At 43.8% G+C, this 27,239-nt stretch overlaps 3 protein-coding genes across 3 annotated transcripts in view; 1 reads left to right on the top strand and 2 right to left on the bottom strand.

Annotated features, from left to right (window-relative positions):
* Window positions 1-395: 395 nt before the first annotated feature.
* On the bottom strand, window positions 396-2,472 carry LOC123995616. The gene is made up of 4 exons (XM_046299249.1): window positions 2,359-2,472; window positions 2,092-2,128; window positions 1,557-1,960; window positions 396-486 (listed from the first exon to the last, which is right to left on the bottom strand). Exons 1-4 carry the CDS (start codon window positions 2,436-2,438, stop codon window positions 396-398), a joined length of 612 nt encoding a protein of 203 aa, XP_046155205.1. The 5' UTR covers window positions 2,439-2,472.
* A 16,218-nt stretch (window positions 2,473-18,690) lies between these two features.
* Window positions 18,691-27,239, top strand: part of LOC123996970 (protein ANKUB1-like) — a 39,919-nt gene continuing 31,370 nt past the window's right edge. The window contains exon 1 of the mRNA XM_046300876.1: window positions 18,691-18,866. Within this exon, the coding sequence (XP_046156832.1) occupies window positions 18,699-18,866 (168 nt within the window). The 5' untranslated portion in view covers window positions 18,691-18,698. The remainder of the gene's footprint in view (window positions 18,867-27,239) is intronic.
* On the bottom strand, window positions 22,894-27,122 carry LOC123996965. The gene is made up of 3 exons (XM_046300866.1): window positions 23,623-27,122; window positions 23,367-23,454; window positions 22,894-23,237 (listed from the first exon to the last, which is right to left on the bottom strand). Exons 1-3 carry the CDS (start codon window positions 25,618-25,620, stop codon window positions 23,101-23,103), a joined length of 2,223 nt encoding a protein of 740 aa, XP_046156822.1. The 5' UTR covers window positions 25,621-27,122; the 3' UTR covers window positions 22,894-23,100.

Raw genomic sequence — 27,239 nt, 5'->3', positions numbered from 1 at the left:
AACATGCGATGCCAAAAATGTGATCTTGTCCTTCAGATCTTCCAGCAAATTCTGTTCGTTCTCGTCAACAAAAGCCAACATTGTGTCAGAGATGGTGGTCATGACTTGCCCTGTTAGACTCTTGCTCTCTTGGTCAACTTTTTCAAGTTTAGCAGCCAGCTCTCTCACCATGCTCTCAGTCACCTTGGTCTGTGAGTCTCCCCTTACCGGTGTCACTAGAGAGGTTTGGCTAGCGGAGGCACTCTTAACGACCACTGATAAGGCCGACTTGACATCTTTAGCCAACTCTGCCATTACAGCAGGGGTTAGCATCATAGAGCCTGCACTTCCAGATGGGAAATTGGACATGCATGCAAGTTTGGAGAGAGAACCTTGCAGGCTGTCCTGCACACAGGTTAAAGGGTGTCCTCTGAGACACCTAAGAGGACTTGTAGTGTCTCAGAGTTGGTTGTTTTCTTCTGCACATCAGACAGAGAGGTTAGAGTCCTTGGGGGAAAAAACAACAGAAATCATCAAAGTCAAACAAATAATATGTTAGGCTGTGATGCACATTCAGTGTGTCAAATACATCTGCACCATTGTCATAAGTCATTTGTATTGAAACTGGCCTGTAGATATATATCTATCCTGGCAATATCTATCCTCCACAAAAATCCAAATTGCTATAAACTTCAAATACTGTAACTTCAAGGACAATCATAAATACAAGGCAGTTTGAAGAAATGTTAAAGGGAAATTTCTAAATGTTTCAACTTCATATTCATCATCTCCAGCACCACCCCAACATCAGCATATGTGAAAAATGGGCATTTCTATGTTTTGTAGAAAGAGGAAGATAAGTGTTTTCTATGACATCATCAACCAATTAGTAGGCAATGCCTACTCATAATTTGTTAAAATCACAGGATGCACACTGATGATGTCATTAGAATCTAGAGCTGAGCATTTAACCAACATTTTTGTTATTTTTCGTTTTTTAAACAACTAATTAACCGACGTCGGCTCAATTATTTGAATTCCATATAGTTAATTTGTTTCTTCTTCTGTAAGCTCGATGCTCAGTTTCTGTAGAGATAAATCAGATCAAGCACGAACTATGCAATGTAGTAGGGAGTTGTAGTTTCCAACAGGCCAATATTCTACATAGTTTAGCACAGAAAATATGGCAATTAATTCCCATAATCCATTGCACGCCCACTTGCTTGTCCACTCTGTGTGGAGCAGATACGGAAACCTCATTGACTGAGACGGAGAGACGAGAGAATGCATGAGAGAGATAAAAAGCAGTTGCGTTGCGAGGATTCTCTACCTGGAAATACATGATCTAAGTGATTGACAGTTGGTGTTCAGCGGTCATAAAAGTAGGTCTTATTTACTTAGAAGAACAACTAAAATAGTGATTTTGTCAGACAGGATAAGCAGCAGCTCTATAGAGATGAGTTGATGACTTGGAATGAAGTAATAAAGTCATCAAATAAATATTTTATATGAGAAAGTAAATGATGGTTGATAAGTCATAAACAGTAATGGACAGTCACTACCATCATGGGACTTACCTCATGGCCCCATTGGGCAGGTAGCTTCCACTGCCCAGACAGCCCTTAGTCAGGTAAATCTCCTTGAACTTAAGTTGTTGTGATTCCTGCTCTTCTTCCTCTTCCTGCTCCACACAGTTGGAGGAAGGGTAGGGAGTCGGGATGCGAAAGCTATTGTAAGACTTTCGACTGCCTGGCCTCTTAGGTACACCAGCCTCAGTAAATCTCACGCGGGACTTGGTGTTAGTCTTATCGTCTAACAGACTGGTGAGTGACGCTGAGAGAGATCTCTGTGACAATGGAGAGGAGGCAGCATCTTGGATGCCCAGTAGTTCGTAAAGACCTGGGATGATGATCTGCATCAGCTTGTCCGATAAAAACTGGACAATCCTCAGACACAAGCCGGCAAGCTGTTGTTTTGTCAGCTGTATTCCAGAAACAGAATAAGTGTTTTAAAATGTTGCATAGTGTGTCTTTCAAAAGCTTATGAACAAGGTTAAACATTAGGCAGAGTTTTCATGGTAATCTAATTAAATTGTCAGTAACATGATCTTACCGGGTCAAACATGCCCTCACGAATCCCCCTCCATTGCCTGAAAACAATATTGTTATAAATGTTGTCATATCAGGATGCGTGGCAGAATTGTTTGTATTTAATTATTTGCCTGATCGTGAAGTTATACTTGCTTTGTGTCAGTTGTCACATTGCAATTTTGCCCAAAACAACTTTTCTAGCACTGAACATTTTTTTTCCGATTGATCAGTTTCTAATTTGATCCTATTTCCTTGAAGGTGTGATAGTACCAAAGAAAACAGAACATACTTCTCAGTTAGGTTTTGAAGGAAGTCCATAAGTGTCAGATGTTCTACATTGTTGAGCTTCCCCTCTTCTGTGGTTTCCATCACTGAGGTTGCTCTGCTCCTGGTAGAATTGCTCTGCTCCGGGTAGAAATGTAATTATATTGCAAATAATCAAACTTAATATACAACAAATATCATACTGAAATAATTATTAACTGTTAAAGAGTGGAGGAGCATTGGCAACGTTGGGCCAATTAAACAACTGCAACACAACAGAGATGGTTGTGGTACGTCAACATTGCCAATGATAGCATCACTATAACATTTTATTGGATTAATGTTGTAATATGAAATGACAAGGTCAACTTACCATCTCATTGACAGCTTCAGAGGTCAGGTGGTCATCCACCACACAGACAGGCAGGTCTAGAGACTGGGACAAGGCTCTATGGTCATAACCAGGAGAGAATGGAAACATCAGAGCAGTCCCAATGGCAGAATCTAACCACTGTCTTCATGTCAAAGACTCACTCATTTGCTTTGTCAAACCTACCCCTTAGAATGACTTCGAAATTAACACTGAATATATTTTGTTATTAAGAGATCTCTCAATAATAATTCTCACAGTAGCATATTGGTAGTAGTCAGTGACATATTAAAGCTAAGCAGGGCTGGGTGTAGTTAAAACCCTGGATGGGGTTCGATCCCGGGCTGAGGTGCTGCCTATTGTTTTTTTCTTAAAGTGTATATAATTTTGAAAATCTGACATGGTTTCAAAGGTACAAATTCAACCTATTTTATAACAAGGTTTGGCTATGCTGAATTTAGTTTACAATGATGACATCATCCTGTGGTTGAAATTTCACCCTCATAACAACAATTAGGCCTATACCCCATTATATCCACTACCCCCCCCCCCACCCACACACACACACACACACACACTTTATATTTTACCAATATATTTGCAGCCCACCAGCCCTAAAGCATGAACATGTTTTTTTGCTAGAAAATGTGGACTAAGAGAAGAAAAATGATCATTTTCTCTAGTTTCATCTAAATGGAAGGGCAACATGACATTGACAAACCTTGTCATATCTGCCTTAACCGGGATTAAAAAACCCAGGCTTTCCTAAAATGTTTACCTCAGCCAGTCTAGAACCCAGGTGTGTCTGCAAAACACATGCACTTCTCCATAAGGTTCATGGCTTGCCTATTGTTTTATCGCAGTACAAGAGGGGCAACTGGATTCAGGATTAAACACAAGCAGTCTTGAAGGTATATCTTATTACAGTCTATCGGCAAATAGCCCCCCCATTTTTACCTACCTCATCCCCATACTGTTTTTATTTATTTACTTTGCTGCTCTTTTGCACACCAATATCTCTACCTGTACATGACCATCTGATCATTTATCACTCCAGTGTTAATCTGCAAAATTGTAATTATTCGCCTACCTCACGCCTTTTGCACACAATGTATATAGACTCCCCTTTTTTCCCCTACTGTGTTATTGACTTGTTAATTGTTTACTCCATGTGTAACTCTGTGTCGTTGTATCTGTTGAACTGCTTTGCTTTATCTTGGCCAGGTCGCAGTTGCAAATGAGAACTTGTTCTCAACTAGCCTACCTGGTTAAATAAAGGTGTTCTCAACTAGCCTACCTGGTTAAATAAAGGTGTTCTCAACTAGCCTACATGGTTAAATAAAGGTGTTCTCAACTAGCCTACATGGTTAATGTAAATGTAAATAAAGGTGTTCTCAACTAGCCTACATGGTTAAAGTAAATGTAAATAAAGGTGTTCTCAACTAGCCTACATGGTTAAATAAAGGTGTTCTCAACTAGCCTACATGGTTAAATAAAGGTGTTCTCAACTAGCCTACATGGTTAAATAAAGGTGTTCTCAACTAGCCTACATGGTTAAATAAAGGTGTTCTCAACTAGCCTACATGTTTAAATAAAGGTGTGCACACAATGTATATAGACTCCCCTTTTTTCCCCTACTGTGTTATTGACTTGTTAATTGTTTACTCCATGTGTAACTCTGTGTCGTTGTATCTGTTGAACTGCTTTGCTTCATCTTGGCCAGGTCGCAGTTGTAAATGAGAACTTGTTCTCAACTAGCCAACCTGGTTAAATAAAGGTGTTCTCAACTAGCCTACCTGGTTAAATAAAGGTGAGAAAAAATAACAATAAATAAAGTAAAAAGTTTAGGCCTACCTTATTATTTTCTTCCATCTGGCAATATCATTTTAAGGAATGAAATCTGTTTTGTTGCTAGTATTATTAGTAACTGTAGGAAAATACAGCTGTAGAGTACAAGAATCAGCTTCTTTCTGAAGGGAAGCCAAGCTCATAAACAATTTAGAACCTTCAGACAATTAAGACAAAATTGGAACGCAAAGAATGTGTCACAAACGCCTTGTGGTCACATGTTATTTTAGGGCGTGGCTCCGCATTCGTGACCGGTTCTCTTATTTCTATTTCCTGGTATCCGTTAGTGCTGGAATTTGCGATTAATACTTTTCTCATGCCGAAACCGGATTAAATACATACCGGTAGTTAAATGTCAAAAATGATTTTATTCGCAATGTCATTAAACAACAACATAAATAGCTACTACATTTTCAAAACATGATTTTGTCATCAGTTTAGTACCATTTGTTTGATTTTGTGGACCAACGACTAAACTTTATCTATGTTAGCTAGTTGCTAGCGGTTCTTCATACTGTATTGCTTGTCTATTAGTTGAACTCTGGGTTGAATTGAAACAATAGCTGTTAACTCTTTGCTTTGTCAAACCTACCCCTTGGAATGACTTTGATATTAACATGGAATATATTTTGTTATTAAGAGATCTCTCAATAATAATTCTCACAATAGCATATTGGTAGTAGTCAGTGACATTAAAGATAAGCAGGTCTGGGTGTCGTTAAAACCCTGGTTGGGGTTCGATTGTTTTTTTCTGAAAGTGTATATAATGTTGAAAATCTGACATGGTTTCAAAGGTACAAATTCAACCTATTTTATATGAAGATGCTTGTGTTTCCAACTTCCCAAAGTTAGTAAACATCCAGAGTTTAGAGGATGAAGACAGTGTAGGCCTATACCCCATCTTATTAAACACAAGCAGTCTTTAAGGTATATCTTATTACAGTTTAGGCCTACCTTATTATTTTATTCCATCTGGCAATATCATTTTAAGGAATGAAATCTGTTTTGTTGCTAGTATTATTAGTAAATGCAGGAAAATACAGCTGTAAAGTACAAGAATCAGCTACTTTCTGAAGGGAAGCCAAGCTCATAAGCAATTTAGAACCTACAGACAATTAAGACAAAGTTGGAACGCAAAGAATGTGTCACAAACGCCTTGTGGTCACATGTTATTTTAGGGCGTGGCTCCGCATTAGTGACCGGTTCTCTTATTTCTGTTTCCCGGTATCCGTTAGTGCTGGAATTTGGGATTAATACTTTTCTCATGCCGAAACCGGATTAGATACATACCGGTAGTTAAATGTCAAAAATTATTATATTCGCAATGTAATGTATGTGTATCGGCATTAGACGGTTGCTAGCGACGCTAGTCAGCATAGGCTGCTACATGATAAATAGTTCGCATTAGCGAATTAGCTACCTAGCTAGCCAGCCTAACAAGCTGTCAAATCCAGTGGAAACCGATGCAACCCTGCTGCCAAATAAGGGCCAGCTCGATGACCCGTGGTAACAGTGAGGTCCCCATGAGTTTCAATGCTTTAATAAGTGCTATCGTGCAGAAAAAGCGAATAAAATACTGGTTGATGAGCTGGCTAAGTTAGCTAGAAAGACGGATATGACCGTTAACAGCGTTCAATGTGCATGACGACACATTGAATATAAGTGAAGCAGGAATACAGAACGAGATCGCCCCACCAAGCCAGATAGTAGAGGGGTGCAACAACGCCGGTACAAGGAGGCATAGCTCATACAATTATATTTTGTTCCAGTCAATGACAATACATGTTGAATAATAAATACCTGCGTCAAATATATGGCATCGCATGCTAGTACAAAGATAGCTTGCATTAATTATTTTTCTTAAATCCGGTGACCACTAGATGTCCTCGTATATCCACGTTTAGATCAAATATACTTGATTTTTCATCAGTACTGTGAATGACAAGCCCACTGAATCTAGTTTAATAATCTTTATACTCAGCAGGTAGAGGCCTAGGTACTTCAAATCAGTGCTTAATTTGAGCCGGATCATGCCAGAACAGGATCCGGCACCTTTCCGTTCTGGACTGTTTTGTTCCGGAACCTATTTGGCCGAATCCGGTACCTCTCGTGCCATGAAAAATAATTTTCACTTTTTGCTATGTAACAATTATAATAAAAGCGATCAAAGTTCATTCGAGTTGCCTCTTCGTCAATTATCCTGCCCCCTCATCTCTCCAGAGTTGCACTTCATCATTTGTTTCCTTATAGACTCATAGCTGCATGAAGGGTTCTGGAGGAATTTTCTAAAGTTACGGAATTACTGCTGTCTGTTCAGAAATACATTTAATCATTCCGAATACGTCATGAGAAGTCCTATAATTTAGCTACAGAGGACCAATAGCTTTTTTTTTTAAATAGCCGAGCTGCCGATTGTAGCCCAATAACAAAGAATAGCCTACAGTCGGGAACGCGAGGCAAATCTGTCAGTGAAAATACAACAGGCAGACAAAACAGGCCTTTTGCAATATTTCAAATACAATCGAGGGAAAACACAGGTTGGAAAGCAATGACTCTTGCTGAAAAGATAAGACTATGCTGTAGACTACCAAAATATTTGATCAACTCCCAAACATTGTTTTACAAAACAGAGAGAGAGAGATAGGCTTTTGACACGAGCGCATCGACAATCTCCAGCGAGTGAGCTGCGCATCATTGGGTGAGTCAGTGAAACTGGAAAGCATTTTTAGGACTAATTTCCTTCTCATATTGTAGCCTACTATATGTTTCTCCACAAACCTAGGCCTTGATGGATTCAAGACAAGGTCGTTTTTATTGATCTCAGATACTAAATTTGTCAGCGTCAAAGTAGCCCGCCATTTCGATCATTTGTGCGGATTAAAAAACAGATAATGCCAAAGTCTCCAGTCATGGAAAAGGATGTAGAATTGCACGAAATGCGGTTTTAAAAAGGCCAACACTTTCCCGGACCCTAGGCTACTAAAAATGTTCCCCATGTATGCACCTTCTATAAGTGGCTCTGCCCAAATGTGATGATATGCGTTCAATGCTCTATTATAATAGGTGATATTTTTTCTCATGAGTTCTGGTACCACAGAACCCCCCCTCTAGCACCCACTCTTTGTTCTGGCAGCTCCCAATTTACAAATTAAGCTCTGCTTCAAATTTTAAAAACTTTTTGCCCCACTGTATAGTTTAGTGGTATATAGTATGGTGATATATAGTATGTTGAGGTCACCCTGCTTGAGACTTAAAGTAAAAATGTGCACCCAAGTCCATATGGGAGTTGTGGCAATGGGACAAGACTGTAACTACCAATTGGATACCACTAAATTGGGAAAAAAGAAGTCACCTTGGGGGTTTGTGGTATGTGGCCAATATACCTCTGCGTTGCGTTGTGCCTAAGAACAGCCCTTGGCCGTGGTATATTGGCCATATACCACACCTCCTTGGGCCTTATTTCTTAATTGTACACAATTGGACACTTTCACAATTATTGTATGGTAAACATTGACATCTGTCTGGGTGGAACACCCTCCATTACGGCTCCATCAGTGTTGAGCCCTCTCACTCTGATTGTATGGGACACTCAATTACGGCTCCTTGTGTTTCCAATCTTCTTCCTCTGGCAGGATTACTTCCACGTGCAACTGTCAGACGACAAGCAGGTGAGGCACTTCCTGGAGCTGAGCTATGCTGGTGCCATCCTTCGGGACAGCTGGGTCCTGACAGACGTTGGAATCACCCCTAGCAGTGCCATCTATGGTTATATGGGGCGGCAGGGTAGCCTAGTGGTTAGAGCGGTGGACTAGTAACCAGAAGGTTGCAAGTTCAAACCCCCCGAGCTGACAAGGTACAAATCTGTCGCTTTGCCCCTGAACAGGCAGTCATTGAAAATAAGGATTTGACCTAAAATAAAGGTCAAATAAAATATAGTATGATTAGGTGATTTAGTTCATTCAAACAGGTGCCATTAATACAGGTAACGAGTGGAGGAGAGAAGAAGTGAGAGCCAGAAATGTTGCTTGTTTTCCACCATAATTTGCAAATAAATCCATTAAAAATCCTACAATGTGAATTTTCTGGATTTTTCTCATTTTGTCTGTCATAGTTGAAAATGAAAATTTACAGGCCTCTCTCATCTTTTTAAGTGGGAGAACTTGCACATTTGGTGGCTGACTAAATACTTTTTTGCCCCACTGTATAGTGTGGTGGTATATAGTATGTTGAGGTCACAGACTTAAAGTAATATTGCCCTTGCTCAACCAAGACCACGGTTATGGTAGAGTGATTGGTTAGTAAGGACACTGCTTTATACCGAGATTGTAAGTCGCTCTGGATAAGAGCGTCTGCTAAATGACTTAAATGTAAATGTAAATGTTATGGTAGAGTGATTAGTTAGTAAGAACACTGCTTTGTGAGTGTGAAGTGTTGTTGTACAGAGGTCCCTGGGTACATGTCCAGAGCCAGACAGCAACAGAACTCAAATCAAATCAATTTTATTTGTCACATACACATGGTTAGCAGATGTTAGTGCGAGTGTAGCGAAATGCTTGTGCTTCTAGTTCCGACAATGCAGTAATAACCAACAAGTAGTCTAACTAACAATTCCAAAACTACTGTCTTATACACACAAGTGTAGGGGATAAAGAATATGTCCATAAAGATATATGAATGAGTGATGGTACAGAGCGGCATAGGCAAGATACAGTAGATGGTATCGAGTACAGTATATACATATGAGATGAGTATGTAAACAAAGTGGCATAGTTAAAGTGGCTAGTGATACATGTATTACATAAAGATGCAGTAGATGATATAGAGTACAGTATATACGTATACATATGAGATTAATAATGTAGGGTATGTAAACATTATATTAGGTAGCATTGTTTAAAGTGGCTAGTGATATATTTGACATAATTTCCCATCAATTCCCATTATTAAAGTGGCTGGAGTTGAGTCAGTGTGTTGGCAGCAGCCACTCAATGTTAGTGGTGGCTGTTTAACAGTCTGATGGCCTTGAGATTGAAAAACAGCTTCTGTCTCTCGGTCCCAGTTTTGATGCACCTGTACTAACCTCGCCTTCTGGATGATAGCGGGGTGAACAGGCAGTGGCTCGGGTGGTTGTTGTCCTTGATGATCTTTATGGCCTTCCTGTAACATCGGGTGGTGTAGGTGTCCTGGAGGGGAGGTAATTTGCCCCCGGTGATGCGTTATGCAGACCTCACTACCCTCTGGAGAGGCTTACGGTTGTGGGCGGAGCAGTTGCCGTACCAGGTGGTGATACAGCCCGCCAGGATGCTCTCGATTGTGCATCTGTAGAAGTTTGTGAGTGCTTTTGGTGACAAGCCGAATTTCTTCAGCCTCCTGAGGTTGATGAGGCGCTGCTGCGCCTTCTTCACAATTCTGTCTGTGTGGGTGGACCAATTCAGTTTGTCTGTGATGTGTATGCCGAGGAACTTAAAACTTGCTACCCTCTCCACTACTGTTCCATCGTTGTGGATAGGGGGGTGTTCCCTCTGCTGTTTCCTGAAGTCCACAATCATCTCCTTAGTTTTGTTGACGTTGAGGTTATTTTCCTGACACCACACTCCGAGGGCCTTCACCTCCTCCCTGTAGGCCGTCTCGTCGTTGTTGGTAATCAAGCCTACCACTGTTGTGTAGTCCGCAAACTTGATGATTGAGTTGGAGGCGTGCATGGCCACGCAGTCGTGGGTGAACAGGGAGTACAGGAGAGGGCTCAGAACGCACCGTTGTGGGGCCCCAGTGTTGAGGATCAGCGGGGTGGAGATGTTGTTGCCTACCCTTACCCCCTTGGTGGTGGCCCGTCAGGAAGTCCAGTACCCAGTTGCACAGGGCGGGGTCAAGACCCAGGCTCTCGAGCTTGATGACGAGCTTGGAGGGCACTATGGTGTTAAATGCCGAGCTGAAGTCGATGAACAGCATTCTCACATAGGTATTCCTCTTGTCCAGATGGGTTAGGGCAGTGTGCAGTGTGGTTGAGACACACAGTTCTGTGGAAGATTTGCTAACAGAGGAGAGTGATTATGTATCTAAGTACAAATTTAACCATCAGAATCATGTTTATTTGTGTTCCTTACTCCTTACTTACACATCCCATCATTGACATCGTCAAAGCCAGACCTTCTGTCTGTCTCTCCTTCTTGCTGGTTGACTAGAGTGGAAATCTATAGTATTGTATGGTTGACCTGGGATAGAGCTGAAATGTGGCCCGATGTAGTGTTGCCTTTGTACCAAACACCCTTACAGTCATAAACCTTTTCCCCATGTAATCGCCTCCATCTCAGTCTGGTGTTCGCTAACAGTATCTGAAGAATCTGTATACGCAGTGGTGTATAGTACAGTAGAGCACAACAGAGTACAGCAGACTACAGTAGAGTACAGCAGACAGAGTACAGCAGACAGAGTACAGTAGAGCACAGCAGGCCGTATAGTAGGAGAAGAGGCCCTTTGGGTTCATTGAAACACATATTCATAATATTTCTGTTAACAATTTAATCTGCACCCAGATCAGTCTTCAATTTAATCTGCACCCAGATTAGTCTTCAATTTAATCTGCACCCAGATTAGTCTTCAATTTAATTTTCACCCAGATTAGTGTTCAATTTAATCTGCACCCAGATTAGTGTTCAATGTGACAGACTACAGTAGAGTACAGTAGAGCACAGCAGACAGAGTACAGTAGAGTACAGTAGAGTACAGCAGTACAGTAGAGCAGAGCAGACAGAGTACAGCAGACAGAGTACAGTAGCGTACAGCAGACAGACTACATCAGACTACAGTAGAGCACAGCAGGCCGTATAGTAGGAGAAGAGGCCCTTTGGGTTCATTGAAATACATATTCATAATATTTTTGTTAACAATTTAATCTGCACCCAGATCAGTCTTTAATTTAATCTGCACCCAGATTAGTGTTCAATGTGATAGAACAAAACTCAGTACAGCACATGAATTAGAGAATGTTGTTACAAATTTGAGCCACGAGATGGTGGTAGATTATACATTTAAATAGCATGGACCTTTGATTTGTCTCTGGATAGAAATTGCCCTTGGGCACAGATCTAGGATCAGTTTACTCTCACCAAATCCTAACCTTTACTATTAGCAGTAAAAACACAAACCAGACCTAAGATCAGTGCAAAGGAGCCACTTCATCTTACCCCTGTAATTATATGACTCCTAACTTATATATACTGAGTGTACCAAACATTAGAAACCCCTTCCTAATATTGAGTTGCACCCCGCCTTCTGCCATCAGAACAGCCTCAATTCGTTGGTTGCATGGACCTCCAGGCTCTGATCAGGCCCTACACCCAAACAAGGGCACTGCGTTCATCCACCTCTGGCCTGCTCGCCTCCCTACCACTGAGGAAGTACAGTTCCCGCTCAGCCCAGTCAAAACTGTTCGCTGCTCTGGCCCCCCAATGGTGGAACAAACTCCCTCACGACGCCAGGACAGCGGAGTCAATCACCACCTTCCGGAGACACCTGAAACCCCACCTCTTTAAGGAATACCTAGGATAGGATAAGTAATCCTTCTCACCCCCCCCTTTAAGATTTATATGCACTATTGTAAACTATTGTAAAGTGACTGTTCTACTGGATGTCATAAGGTGAATGCACCAATTTGTAAGTCGCTCTGGATAAGAGCGTCTGCTAAACGACTTAAATGTAAATGTAAATGTAAATGACTCTACAAGGTGTTTGAAAGCGTTCCACAGGGATGCTGGCCCATGTTGACTCCAATGCTTCCAACACCTGGGATGGGTGGGTGGAGTTCCTCAGAGGCTGCTTCCTGGGACACAGACTGACCGTCCAACGACACCTGTCGAGGGAGAGACCTGTGATGTCAGAATACACATCTACACACTGAACTGTATGATAGACTTACTATCAACAATGATGGTACTGACTCTGTATATAGCTTACAATGATAGTACTGACCCTGTATATAGCTTACAATGATAGTACTGACCCTGTATATAGCTTACAATGATAGTACTGACCCTGTATATAGCTTACAATGATAGTACTGACCCTGTATATAGCTTACAATAATGGTTGTTACGGATACAGTTATCCTGTGTGTGTGTATCCTGTGTGTGTGTTTCTTTTCTCTCCTTCTCCCCTCACAGGTGAAAATCATCACTCCCCAATCAGTCAACAATCAATCATCAATCAGAAGACACACCTCCTCCTATTTCCTGACCTATCACAGTTCCTTCCCCATGGTTTAAAAACCCCATCGTTTGTTCTAGAGCTCAGCTCAGCTCTAGCTCAATCTCTAGCCCATCTCTCTGTAAATGCCATGTCTGTAGGTCTCTGTGTTTCACTCTCGCTTTGTGTCTTAACCTCTCTTTTGTTTAAAGCACCTCATAGCACTTTGTCATCACCTGTGAGTATTGTTTTTGGTTATGGTGTTTGTTTGTTGCTGGTGGGAAAAAGGGGAAGCGGAGTTCTAAATTGAGCAGCTGCTGAAAAATGAGCTCCTGTATATATTGAGATTTAAATGTTTTTTTAGAGTGAAGTACATCGAAAAAATCAAGAGAGAACTGCAAGACTCAATAGAAGACAAAACAAGGAACAAACCAAAAAAGACAGGCTTTTGAAAAACTAACTATTTTTCATAAAATTGTACAGTTATCTTAGCTAGCTGAATTGCTAGCAGAATTGTTTACTTGTAGCTAAGCAGTTGCTAGGGACTCTCCTGGAAGAAGCTAGCTAGCTTACAAAGAATAACAACAAAAAATATCTAGTTAACAGAAGAAAGGAAGACAAAATAAGGACAAAAGAAGGACAGAAGAAAAAGGAAAAGAAAGAGGACAACAAAGTGAAACAGTCAGCACTTCTATTGCAACTTTGTATTTCGTCGTCCTAACGTAGTCTACACTGCTATCTGCCCAGCAGCTAGCCAGCTAGCAAACGTCTACCGAATAGCAGCACTGTAGAAACTATTACACTCAACTGAACGACTTGATTAGTGTAGTTTTAGCTAGCTACATAGTTGTCTTTGCTGTCTTCGTATCCAGAATAATTGTGTAGTTTAGAGCGTGTAGTCTTAGAGTGATTATCTTAATTTACCGAGGTTAGCTAGCCAGCTATTTGTCGTCCTTAACGTAGGAGACACTGCTAGCTAGCCAACAGCTAGCCAACGTCTACTGAATAGAACTTCCGCACTCAATAACCCGGTCGCATTCCGCTTCGCTCCACAGGTAGTATCACATTTTTCATTTCATTACAGCACAACGGTTTGATTTGTTTGATCGTAGCTAGTTACATAGCTAGCTACATAGCCGTCTGTGTATCAAAGATAATTGTGTAGTCTAGAGCGATTTTCTAGGTTAGCTAGCCAGCTATTGTCGTTCTTTTAACGTAACGTAATCAACACTGCTAGCTAGCCCGAATAGCAGCACTGTAGTAACTATTACACTCAACGGAACGACTTGATTAGTGTAGTGTCAACAACGCAGCCACTGCCAGCTAGCCTACAAAGTCAACAACTCAGCCACTGCCAGCTAGCCTACTTCAGCAGTACTGTATCATTTTAATCATTTTAGTCAATAAGATTCTTGCTACGTAAGCTTAACTTTCTGAACATTCGAGACGTGTAGTCCACTTGTCATTCCAATCTCCTTGCATTAGCGTAGCCTCTTCTGTAGCCTGTCAACTATGTGTCTGTCTATCCCTGTTCTCTCCTCTCTGCACAGACCATACAAACGCTCCACACCGCGTGGCCGCTGCCACCCTAATCTGGTGGTCCCAGCGCGCACGACCCACGTGGAGTTCCAGGTCTCCGGTAGCCTCTGGAACTGCCGATCTGCAGCCAACAAGGCAGAGTTCATCTCGGCCTATGCCTCCCTCCAGTCCCTCGACTTATTGGCACTGACAGAAACATGGATCACCACAGATAACACTGCTACTCCTACTGCTCTCTCTTCGTCCGCCCACTTGTTCTCGCACACCCCGAAAGCTTCTGGTCAGCGGGGTGGTGGCATCGGGATCCTTATCTCTCCCAAGTGGTCATTCTCTCTTTCTCCCCTTACCCATCTGTCTATCGCCTCCTTTGAATTTCATGCTGTCACAGTTACCAGCCCTTTCAAGCTTAACATCCTTGTCATTTATCGCCCTCCAGGTCCCCTCGGAGAGTTCATCAATGAGCTTGATGCCTTGATAAGCTCCTTTCCTGAGGACGGCTCACCTCTCACAGTTCTGGGCGACTTTAACCTCCCCACGTCTACCTTTGACTCATTCCTCTCTGCCTCCTTCTTTCCACTCCTCTCCTCTTTTGACCTCACCCTCTCACCTTCCCCCCCTACTCACAAGGCAGGCAATACGCTCGACCTCATCTTTACTAGATGCTGTTCTTCCACTAACCTCATTGCAACTCCCCTCCAAGTCTCCGACCACTACCTTGTATCCTTTTCCCTCTCGCTCTCATCCAACACTTCCCACACTGCCCCTACTCGGATGGTATCGCGCCGTCCCAACCTTCGCTCTCTCTCCCACTACTCTCTCCTCTTCCATCCTATCATCTCTTCCCTCTGCTCAAACCTTCTCCAACCTATCTCCTGATTCTGCCTCCTCAACCCTCCTCCTCCCTTTCTGCATCCTTTGACTCTCTATGTCCCCTATCTTCCAGGCCGGCTCGGTCCTCCCCTCCCGCTCCGTGGCTCGACGACTCATTGCGAGCTCACAGAACAGGGCTCCGGGCAGCCGAGCGGGAATGGAGAAACTCTCCTCCCTGCGGACCTGGCATCCTTTCACTCCCCTCTCTACATTTTCCTCCTCTGTCTCTGCTGCTAAAGCCACTTTCTACCACTCTAAATTCCAAGCATCTGCCTCTAACCCTAGGAAGCTCTTTGCCACCTTCTCCTCCCTCCTGAATCCTCCTCCCCCTCCCCCCTCCTCCCTCTCTGCAGATGACTTCGTCAACCATTTTGAAAAGGTCGACGACATCCGATCCTCGTTTGCTAAGTCAAACGACACCGCTGGTTCTGCTCACACTGCCCTACCCTGTGCTCTGACCTCTTTCTCCCCTCTCTCTCCAGATGAAATCTCGCGTCTTGTGACGGCCGACCGCCCAACAACCTGCCCGCTCGACCCTATCCCCTCTCTTCTCCAGACCATTTCCGGAGACCTTCTCCCTTACCTCACCTCGCTCATCAACTTATCCCTGACCGCTGGCTACGTCCCTTCCGTCTTCAAGAGAGCGATAGTTGCACCCCTTCTGAAAAAATCTACACTCGATCCCTCCGATGTCAACAACTACAGACCAGTATCCCTTTCTTTTCTCTCCAAAACTCTTGAACGTGCCGTCCTTGGTCAGCTCTCCCGCTATCTCTCTCAGAATGACCTTCTTGATCCAAATCAGTCAGGTTTCAAGACTAGTCATTCAACTGAGACTGCTCTTCTCTGTATCACGGAGGCGCTCCGCACCGCTAAAGCTAACTCTCTCCTCTGCTCTCATCCTTCTAGACCTATCGGCTGCCTTCGATACTGTGAACCATCAGATCCTCCTCTCCACCCTCTCCGAGTTGGGCATCTCCGGCGCGGCCCACGCTTGGATTGCGTCCTACCTGACAGGTCGCTCCTACCAGGTGGCGTGGCGAGAATCTGTCTCCTCACCACGCGCTCTCACCACTGGTGTCCCCCAGGGCTCTGTTCTAGGCCCTCTCCTATTCTCGCTATACACCAAGTCACTTGGCTCTGTCATAACCTCACATGGTCTCTCCTATCATTGCTATGCAGACGACACACAATTAATCTTCTCCTTTCCCCGTTCTGATGACCAGGTGGCGAATCGCATCTCTGCATGTCTGGCAGACATATCAGTGTGGATGACGGATCACCACCTCAAGCTGAACTTCGGCAAGACGGAGCTGCTCTTCCTCCCGGGGAAGGACTGCCCGTTCCATGATCTCGCCATCACGGTTGACAACTCCATTGTGTCCTCCTCCCAGAGCGCTAAGAATCTTGGCGTGATCCTGGACAACACCCTGTCGTTCTCAACTAACATCAAGGCGGTGGCCCGTTCCTGTAGGTTCATGCTCTACAACATCCGCAGAGTACAACCCTGCCTCACACAGGAAGCGGCGCAGGTCCTAATCCAGGCACTTGTCATCTCCCGTCTGGATTACTGCAACTCGCTGTTGGCTGGGCTCCCTGCCTGTGCCATTAAACCCCTACAACTCATCCAGAACGCCGCAGCCAGTCTAGTGTTCAACCTTCCCAAGTTCTCTCAAGTCACCCCGCTCCTCCGCTCTCTCCACTGGCTTCCAGTTGAAGCTCGCATCCGCTACAAGACCATGGTGCTTGCCTACGGAGCTGTGAGGGGAACGGCACCTCAGTATCTCCAGGCTCTGATCAGGCCCTACACCCAAATAAGGGCACTGCGTTCATCCACCTCTGGCCTGCTCGCCTCCCTACCACTGAGGAAGTACAGTTCCCGCTCAGCCCAGTCAAAACTGTTCGCTGCTCTGGCTCCCCAATGGTGGAACAAACTCCCTCACGACGCCAGGACAGCGGAGTCAATCACCACCTTCCGGAGACACCTGAAACCCCACCTCTTTAAGGAATACCTAGGATAGGATAAAGTAATCCTTCTCACCCCCCCCCCTTAAAATATTTAGATGCACTATTGTAAAGTGGCTGTTCCACTGGATGTCATAAGGTGAATGCACCAATTTGTAAGTCGCTCTGGATAAGAGCGTCTGCTAAATGACTTAAATGTAAATGTAAAATGTAAGACAGGTCGCCCATGGGCATACACTACCCGTAGGTGAACTTTGTTAAATACACTAGGTAGAACTGGGCGGACCACCCACTGTATTTTTGGTTAGTTAGCTGTTAAAGTAGGCTAGTCTAGCTTAGGGGTGTGTTTTTGTATATTTATTGTTTCTTTCATTGGGTCCAGCTCAGCCACTTTTCCTGCTCCCCCCATTACCGTGTGTTTATAAATAAACCTAGAGTTTGACGGTAGATTTCTGTTGTCGTGGTTATTTCGTGCACACTTTTACTTTGTCACAATAATAATTTGCATGAGTTATGTTACGGGTCTCATTACCATCCCCCCTAGACTGTCGGGCCAAAAGGGATTCGTAACAATGGTACTGACCCTGTATATAGCTTACAATGTTAGTACTGACCCTGTATATAGCTTACAATGATAGTACTGACCCTGTATATAGCTTATATTCTTGTTTTTTTCCTTCATACGTTTTTTTTCTCTTACCCTGATATTTAATACTGCATTGTGGGAAAGAGCTTGCAAGTAAGCTTTTTACTATACCGTTTTATAACCCACTATCTTGTGAACTTGACAAAAAAAACTTGAAACGTGTTATAAATACATTGATTCTGTATTATTCCAGGTTCCAGCTCCGGGTGGCACTCTACATCGCTGCTTCTCTGGGCCACCTGGACCTGGCCGGCTGGCTGCTGGAGAGGGGGTTGCGTGTCATTGAACCGGTGGGGGTTCACCCTTAACGTGAGTGGTGCCACCAGTCGGCCCACTCCGACGTCGCCAAGTGTCCCGCTGTCGCCTCCATCGAGCGCGGCCAGCTCACCATCCTCAAACTCTTTATCGCCAGCAGCATTCTGACCCTTGCCTGTCGGGATCCCCAGGGTCGTGACCCCCTGAGGATCGCCCTTCAGTACGGCCACAGGGAGTGTGTGAGTCACCTGGCCACCAAGCTGTGCTCTGTGGTGGTCCTCCCAGGTATGGCCCTGCCCATGCGGACATACCTCCAGATAAAGGGCTGGGTGAGGCTGGGGCAGAGGAGGGCAGCATCCAGGCACTGCATGGGCCTCAACAGGGCTCCGTTCAGGACCAGGGTGGGCGACACGGTCCTGGTGGACGGCTTCACCCTCCCCAAGATGTCCTCCAAGCCCAGGAGGAGTGAGGCCAAGGCGGGTATCAGGGTGATGTCCACAGCCTCTCGACATTTGACCCCCATCAACTGCCCATCTCATGTATCCTGCCCGCTCCGTGCCCTGGCATCCCAGGATAAACCTCTTCAACTACCAAAGCTACACCCTGTGGCCACGAGGGATGAAAGAGAGAAGAGGGGATGTGGAAGGAAGGGATGTGAGGAGGATGAGAGTGGGGATCAGAACAGCAACCAATGGAGGAGCAGAGTTCCGCTCCCGCCCATTTCCAGAGACACCAATCTCAGACCTGTGTTTGCCTCGCCAAACTCCGCCCAGATACTCACCACCTCACTGGAGGCCTTTCCTCTCCACTGCGACCGCACACCCAGAGAGAACGCCATATACTGTTTGGCCTTGGCCAGGTTAGTCCAAGTTTAAATGACAGCTACGGTGACTATGAATATTTCTCTGGAGGTTTCTTATGGAATGTGTGAATACTGTCAGAAGAAGCCTCCTATAATCAGTGGGGGGGAACACATGTAAAAGCTGTTTACACACTTTTTATTTTATTTTGTTCAAGCATTTACCCACCTTTTGTGGAAGATGCATTGAGAGTATAGGGAGCGTTACTTCTTTAATCCTGAACGGCAATCAGCATTTACCAGTCAATGGTTTTACCACTACATCACTGCCTATGATATACCCTTATCCTCCCTGAATAGATTTCAGTACAAACAAATCATGAGCCAACCATCATGCTTAGAAGGTACATTGTCAAATCAAATCAACTCAAACTTTATTTGTCACATGCGCTGAATACAACAAGTGTAGATCTTTCTGTGAAATGTTTACTTTACAAGCCCTTAACAAACAGTGCAGTTCAAGAAGAGTTAAGAGAATATTTACCCAATAAACTAAAGTAACAAATAATAAAACAGTTGAACTTGTCCGGTGGCCATTTGATTAATTGTTCAGCAGTCTTATGACTTGGGGTGAGAAGCTGTTATTGGTTTACCCTGACAAGTCCTGAAACAAATCATGAGCCAACTATCATGCTTAGAAGGTATATAGTGTCAGTCTTATTGGTTCACAAGTTGTTTCAGTATGGGGAGAGGATAGGATGTAAGGGCACTTCATTAATGTATTGAGGCCATTACATATACAGTATCTCACAATGCTTATGACACAGATTTGGTCTCCTAACCTTGTTCTGGTTGATTGACTCTCTAACAGTGCCTTCACACAGAGACCATGGTTGCAGCAGCTGAATGTAGCGTGGACTCTGGCCAGGAGGAGTGCTCAGCACATTGGGTAGACACCAGGATCCTGGTCATTAGGCAGATTAAACATACTGAAACAAGGAGGGACAACCTGGAATTGTCCAAAAAGAAATTCTTATTTGAGTTTTTATTTTAATTCTTCACAGTGAACAAGATGAGACTTTGGAACGGATGATGCCTGAAACAATGCGGACGACTTAGAATTTCGTTCCTTTGGATGAGGCTTATAGATATAGTCAGGACTGTGTTTGATTTGTGTGCAGAAAGTTTACAATGGCAGGCAGTGGATTCTCAGTCATTCCTATTCTCAAGTAACAAAAAACGTATCATATTTCACTGGCTATTTGTAGTAGCCAAATGTGAATGGAATTATTATTATTCTAGAATCATTCAGTTGACTGTGGTTGTACTGTATGTGATTGTAAGTGTTTGACATGGGTCTAATTGAGGCTCCAACCCTCCCAATCACTTGGGAGTGGGAAGGATACCAAATCCAATATCACACACTTCTTCCTTAGTATTCTGAGAACTGTCAGATAGCTGTGAGAGCTATGAGTGGATCGTGGACCCATGCATAAATTGTAACTTTGCTGTAACTCAGTGGGGCAAGTAGAACATCCGGGTTAGTGTATGTGCATTATCTTGTCAGTTGATTGGCTTTGTCTCAAAGCCTTTCCATTTCTGGGGTATTGAAGAAGCTTCTGATCTCAACCTTCTTGACAGGAAAGAAACACTTGGTTAGTGTTTGTCTTATCCAATGGGTTGTCAGGTGAACGTTGAAGATGCTTCTTGGAGGTGATCTAATGATGTCATTGAATCGCTGTCATTGAGTTGCTCACTGGACAAGACAATTATTCACTGAAAATTAAATCTGTATTTATTTTCACTTTTGTTTATTTGATTGCAGTCTTTTGAAAATAAAATGCATTTTTTGTTAAGTGATGTTGAAATGTTTTATGACACTTGCAACTTTTTTGACGCTTGCAAGCATGAATTTTTCAGCCGAACAAATGCATAATTGATTTGTCACATGCGCCGAATACAACAGGTACAATCTTACTCTGAAATGCTTACTTACAACCCCTTAACCTCTTAAATGTAAACTCCCCATTTTTGGGGACCCTATTAGATATTTTTTTAATTCAATTTAGTATGGTATGAGAACGGTATTCCCTTTCTGCAAAAGCAGGGTGTCTGGAAAGCTGAGTATCTTGGCTATTGATCTGTGCCTTAATACTATATATAGGCATACAAATGTATAAGGGCTGGCTGAGCAAATTACCTAATTTCAAGGTGGCTGCTACCTACATTACTGTTAGCATTGTGAAGCATAAACTAAATAAACACAGGCGACGAGAGGGATGGAAGCTATACTGTTACAGTAACAAGTCTATGACTTGTGGGACTGGAGTCTTAGACAAGTTTTTGGGGCCTTCTGACACCACCTAGTATATAGGTCCTGGATGGCAGGAAGCTTGTCCCCAGTGATGTATTCGGCTGTATGCACCACCCTCTGTAGTGCCTTAAGGTTGGATGCCGAGCAGTTGATGCAACCATGCTCTCAATGGTGCAGCTGCATAACTTTTTGAGGATCTGGGGACCCATGCCAAATCTTTTCAGTCTCCCGAGGGTTTAAAAGGCATTGTCGTGCCCTCTTCATGAGTGTCTTTGTGTGTTTGGACCATGATAGTTTGTTGGTGATGTGGACACCAAGGAACTTAATTCTCAATCCACTCCACTACAGCCCTGTTGATGTGAATGGGGAGTGTTCTGCCCTCCTTTTCCTGTAGCCCACGATCATCTCCTTTGTTTTGCTCATGTTGAGGGAGAGGTTGTTGTTCTGGCACCACACTATCAGGTCTCTGACCTCCCTATAGGCTGTCTCATCATTGTCGGTGATCAGGCCCACCCCTGTTGTGTCATCAGCAAACCTAATGATGGTGTTGGAGTCGTGCTGGCCATGCAGGAGGGGACTATGCACACACCCCTGAGGGGCCCCCATGTTGAGGATCAGTGTGGCAGATGTGGTGTTACCTACCCTTACCACCTGGGGGTGGCCCTTTCAGGAAGTCCAGGATCCAGTTGCAGAGGGAGGTGTTCAGTTCCAGGGTCCTTAGTTTAGTGATGAGCTTTGTGGGCACTATGGTGTTGAATGCTGAGCTGTAGTCAATGAACAGCATTCTCACATAGGTGTTCCTTTTGACCAGTTGGGAAAGGGCAGTATAGATCACGATTGATATTGCATCATCTGTGAAGCTGTTGGGGCGGTATGCAAATTCAAGTGGATATATAGAGTTTCTGGGATGATGGCGTTGATGTGAGCCTTGACCAGCCTTTCAAAGGCTATGGGGTAATAGTCATTTAGGCAGGTTACCTTCACTTTCTTGGGCACAGGGACTATGGTGGTCTGTTTGAAACATGTAGGTATTACAGAGGTTGAAAATGTCAGTGAAGACACTTGCCAGTTGGTCCGCGCATGCTCGGAGCACACGTCCTGGTAATCCATCTGACCCCTTGTGAATGTTGACCTTTCTAAAGGTTTGCTCTCATTGGCTACAGAGAGCGTTATCACAGTCGTACCGAACAGCTGATGCTCTCATGCATGCCTCAGTGTTGCTTGCCTTGAAGCGAGCATAAAAGGCACTTAGCCCATCTGGCAGACTTGTGTCACTGGGCAGCTTGCGGCTGGGTTTCCCTTTATTGTCCGTAATAGTTTGCAAGCCTTGCCACATCCAACGAGCATCAGAACTGGTGTAGTAGGATTCAATCTTAGTCCTGTATTTATGCTTTGTGTTATGCTCGTCGTCAGAATGAGGAGACCAAGGTGCAGCTTGGTAAGTGTACATCTTACTTTATTAGATGAACAAAAAAAAAATATATATATATATATAAGACAAACATAAGGTTCTGCATCATACCAAAGTATGATCCCCAATCAGAGACAACGATAGACAGCTGCCTCTGATTGGGAACCATACCGGGCCAAACAAAGAAATAGATAACCTAGATTGCCCACCCTAGTCACACCCTGACCTAACCAAATAGAGAATTAAAAGGATCTCTACGGTCAGGGCGTGACACTTTGCCTGTTTGATGGTTAGTCTGAGGGCATAGCAGGATTTCATATAAGTGTCTGGATTAGTGTCCCGCTCCTTGAAAGAAGCAGCTCTAGCCTTTAGCGCGGTGTGGATGTTGCCTGTAATCCATGGCTTCTGTCGGGGATATGTACATACAGTCACCGTGGGCATGTAGCCTGTGACTGAGGTGGTATACTACTCAATGCATGTGGATGAATCGCAGAACATATTACAGTCTGAGCTAGCAAAACAGTCAACATATAACAACAAATGAATGCAATCTAATTTAATGAGGAAAATTATCTTGGGTTGGAGAAGCTTCTAGTGATGGCTCTATACATTCTGGTGAAAAGGGAGGGTTTGTGACTCTTCTCTTCAGGTGGGAAGGAATATGCGATGTCTGGAGCAAAGGAGCCATGAGAATTTGTCCTCGACTCTGCAAAGAAAGACCATCCAGTATGTCATGGGTAACAATTCAGAGCAGAGTGCAATGTCTTTCCAAATGAATTAGTTGAACGCTAAAGTAATAATATCTTAGTCTTGAATGAGCAGCAGCAGGGCTTACCTGTAAAGTACACAGTAGGGGAAGTGTTCTGAGGCTGGTACTCCATAGACTTTTGAGGACAGTGGTCCTTTCTAACTTTCTTGGAACCCTGTTTGGTGGGAAAAGGCACATTAAAACAAACTGTTATATATCTTACAAGTACAGTATATCAACTGGAAAAAGGCAATACAATGCTAATACTGAATTGTATAAACAAATAATATCTCATACATTCAAAAGCAGTGTTATTCATAAAAAATCTGTACTTGTACTATACCTTTATGTTAAAGCATATCTTGCTGAACATGGTTTTCTTGCTTTTCTTGGACTTGAAGATGGGGATCTGCTCTCCAGTACTGCTGGTGCTATCCCTTACCAAATCCAACATCCCTTCTACAATGTCACTGGTGGCCATGCTGGTACCGGACTCAAAAGAACATTTGGCATTGGCTTTGGTGATCATTTGATGACTTGAGCCAACTGATAAGGCATCCATCATTTTGTTGACCATGACCTTCGTAAGCTGATTCATTGTGTCATTATCCTCTGGCTTGCTCTGATTGAGCTGGATAGGAAAGACCATGCAAGTAGAGGTGCTTGGTTCATTCTGGACTGAAACATCAATGTTTATATTTTCATAATCATCTAACCACTGTTTTAGGAAGCCCTTCACTGTCTCTTCAGCAAATATCTGGAGAAGCTGAGAGGAGAGCTTCCTGGATATGGCACATTGTTCCTTTCCCCATTTCAGCCTTGAAAGAATGGAGTCTGAAGCACTTCTGGCTGCTGCCAATGTTAAGACCTGTGGAGTGCTGTGGCTGTCCTGAAGGGCTATCACTTTATCCACCAATTCATGACTGAAAATGTGGATGGTCCCAGTGGAAATGATTTTTCTCAATTTCCTAACAGCAGATCGGAGGTCGTCAAGATGAGAAGCACCCTGTCCATCTTCCTGTGTGTTCTCAACACTTTCCACCATTTCGTCCACTACCACCCCAGCAGCTTGCCTGACTTTGTCCACAAAGGATGGGGGAAGTAAGTTCTCTGTGTGAAACAAGTCCTGAATGATCATGTTTCTTACAATGGGAAAGTCACTCTGAGCAGATAATTCAGTGGGGATGGGAGTACCGGGCAAGGTGAAGTCCCATTCTGACTGCTTTGATTTAGAAGTAGGTGTTAGAGAGATGGAGGAGCGTGAAGAAGAGGTATTTCTTGTATTTTGGCTGTCAGCACTCCTACAACGGTTCGTGCCAATATCCTCCAGCATGGATCCTGAGAGCTTAGTGGTTTTAGGTAGTAATTTGTGCGGAATGTCTACACAGGCATAGTTTCCACCAGGTGTAACACTGCTCTGGTTGACCTCAAGATGGCCGAGACTTGCTCTTTGTGAAGCAGGACTGCTTTGATACGTAAAGATTTGGATTGAACCAAGTGTTGTGTCTGACATTTGAAGATCTTTTCTGAGAAACTCCGTAATCTTACTTTGCAGACTGTAGTAGATGTTACGAGCAACAGACCAGATTCTTTTCTCAGAAACCTGTCCAGTGTTGAGCAGGGAGGTTTCAGATACCATGTCAGATGATTGGGTGGTCTGGGGGAGCTCCTGCTGGTCTTTCACCATGGTTTGTATAATATCAGTAGATGTGGTGGATGTAGATACAGACTGGAGGTACTTATCTGTTGTACCTTCCTCCACAATGTTAAATGATCTAGAGATGACCTCACTCACTCCTTTCTCAGCTTTGGTTTGGAACTCATGACTAGAAAGTTTTTGGAGGCTCTTTGTTGAAAGACTGTGGGAAGATGCAATGCCTTTGGAGGCAGCCGTGCTGCAATCTAGACTTACTGGAGAGGTTCGCTCAGGAGAACCTTGGAGACGTTCAAACATGTCTTCACATGGTGTTGGGGACCTTGACAAGGAGATGTCCTTCAGCTGAGACAGAACACCACCTACCAATATGTTGACCTCAAGGGACATATCAGATATTTTCTTTCCTACTGTGGAGAAGCAAGGTGCATTTGATGTCTGATCCTCGCATGAGGTCAAGATTGTTGAAATGACCTGTTTGGTACTATTGTTCATTAGACCCTCGTCTGTTTCAGTCCAGAGAAGTTTTGAACTCTCGCTGACACCCATGTGTAGAGTCACTTCCTGGTTCAAACTGTGCAAGTGAGGCACACTCTTACTAGCTTGCGTCACGTTCTGGCTTGCCAAACCAAGGTACTCCTTAGTCACAAGATGTCCAGAGTCCTCTGTGGGTGTATGGCTAGACATTCTTCTCTGCACGTCTGACTTCCGCCGGTGAATGGTGAAGCCCTTTAATGTCTTCTTAATATTGTTATATAAACTAGTGGTAGCAGACCAGATCCTGCTCTTTCGCTTTTGTGCATTTACCTGGAGGTCAGGTTCTCTCTCCTCTACTTCTGCAGGTTGCGCCAAGCTCTGCAGGTCTTCCACAAATGTGTCAATGATGCCAAAGGCAGCAGAATCCGCACAAATATCCTTCGACAAGGTTCTCTGGTTTTGAACGGAACAAGACCTGGATGCTACAGAATAAGCAGGATGTGCACTAGTTAACCTACTGTTGGACTTTTTAACTAGGAACTCACTCACTGCTTGAGTGGTGTCTCTCTTGAATTCCTCACTTGAGAGTTTTTTTCATGCAATCTAACAGACTGGTCAAAGAAGCTGTGGCCTTACTTCTGCTGGCCTCAATTTGACAGGGGAACTCATTTACTATTGGTGATGAGGCCCTGGAATGGGAGATATCCCCAAGCTGAGCCAGAACGCCCTCTACAAATTGTTGTCTCTCAATAGAGAAGTCTGATCCTTTTTCTCCAACAGTGTACAGGGGGTCCTCCTTTGACATCTCAGTGTTGTACAAGACCAGAAGCTCTGAGATGACTTCTTTGGTGCAAGTTGTCAGAAGGAGCTTGCATTCTTCTGACTCAGTTTGTGCCCAAAGAGGTTTTGAGCTCTCACTTAGGCCTCTTTGTAAAGTAACTTCACCAGTGGACTCTGGCAACTGAGGCTCACTCTTACTGGGCCTATATTTCATGTCTAAGCAAGGAAGTGGAACTGTCTCCTTAAACTCAGCATTTGTGATGTTGTCATCAGATGTGACAATGCTCTTTAAGGCACATCGCTGAAGCTTGCCAAAATAATCTTTCAAGTTGTTTTGGATGCTGTGGTAAATGTGAACAGCAGCAGACCAGGCACTCTTCTGTTGGGGACTCTCTTCAGATTCAGCCAAGGACTTCATATCTGACACGAAAGTCTTAACAACTACTGACGCTGTTGAGCCCACTGGGTGAATTGACTCTGTCTTTACAATGCCAGACAATGTTTGACCTGACACAGCACCTGTTAACTCAGACTGAACGACTGAATTAGGAAAGCTCAAACTACTGACTATTTTGGCAAGAATTCCACTCACTGCTTGTATTGCTGATGTTTGAAACTCCCGGCTGGAGAGTTTTTGGATGCTCTTAGATGTGAGCGTGCAGGAGGAACCAGATTCACTAATATAGTAGCTGCTCTCGTATTTCCTTATCAGGGCATCAAGATCCTCAATGAAGCCAACATGCGATGCCAAAAATGTGATCTTGTCCTTCAGATCTTCCAGCAAATTCTGTTCGTTCTCGTCAACAAAAGCCAACATTGTGTCAGAGATGGTGGTCATGACTTGCCCTGTTAGACTCTTGCTCTCTTGGTCAACTTTTTCAAGTTTAGCAGCCAGCTCTCTCACCATGCTCTCAGTCACCTTGGTCTGTGAGTCTCCCTTACCGGTGTCACTAGAGAGGTTTGGCTAGCGGAGGCACTCTTAACGACCACTGATAAGGCCGACTTGACATCTTTAGCCAACTCTGCCATTACAGCAGGGGTTAGCATCA

The sequence above is a fragment of the Oncorhynchus gorbuscha genome, linkage group LG02 (assembly GCF_021184085.1).
Source record: "Oncorhynchus gorbuscha isolate QuinsamMale2020 ecotype Even-year linkage group LG02, OgorEven_v1.0, whole genome shotgun sequence".
Classification (NCBI taxonomy): domain Eukaryota; kingdom Metazoa; phylum Chordata; class Actinopteri; order Salmoniformes; family Salmonidae; genus Oncorhynchus; species Oncorhynchus gorbuscha.
This window is presented reverse-complemented; position numbering and strand designations above follow the sequence as displayed.

Coding starts and splice junctions, on each gene's coding strand:
- LOC123995616 (XM_046299249.1), bottom strand. CDS start 2,438: ATGGAAACCACAGAAGAGGGGAAGCTCAACAATGTAGAACATCTGACA. Junction 2,129..2,358: donor CTTCAAAACCTAACTGAGAA/GTATGTTCTGTT, acceptor TATTGTTTTCAG/GCAATGGAGGGGGATTCGTG. Junction 1,961..2,091: donor GTGAGGGCATGTTTGACCCG/GTAAGATCATGT, acceptor TCTGGAATACAG/CTGACAAAACAACAGCTTGC.
- LOC123996965 (XM_046300866.1), bottom strand. CDS start 25,620: ATGTCTAGCCATACACCCACAGAGGACTCTGGACATCTTGTGACTAAG. Junction 23,455..23,622: donor AGATATGCTTTAACATAAAG/GTATAGTACAAG, acceptor CCCACCAAACAG/GGTTCCAAGAAAGTTAGAAA. Junction 23,238..23,366: donor CCCTACTGTGTACTTTACAG/GTAAGCCCTGCT, acceptor CTTTCTTTGCAG/AGTCGAGGACAAATTCTCAT.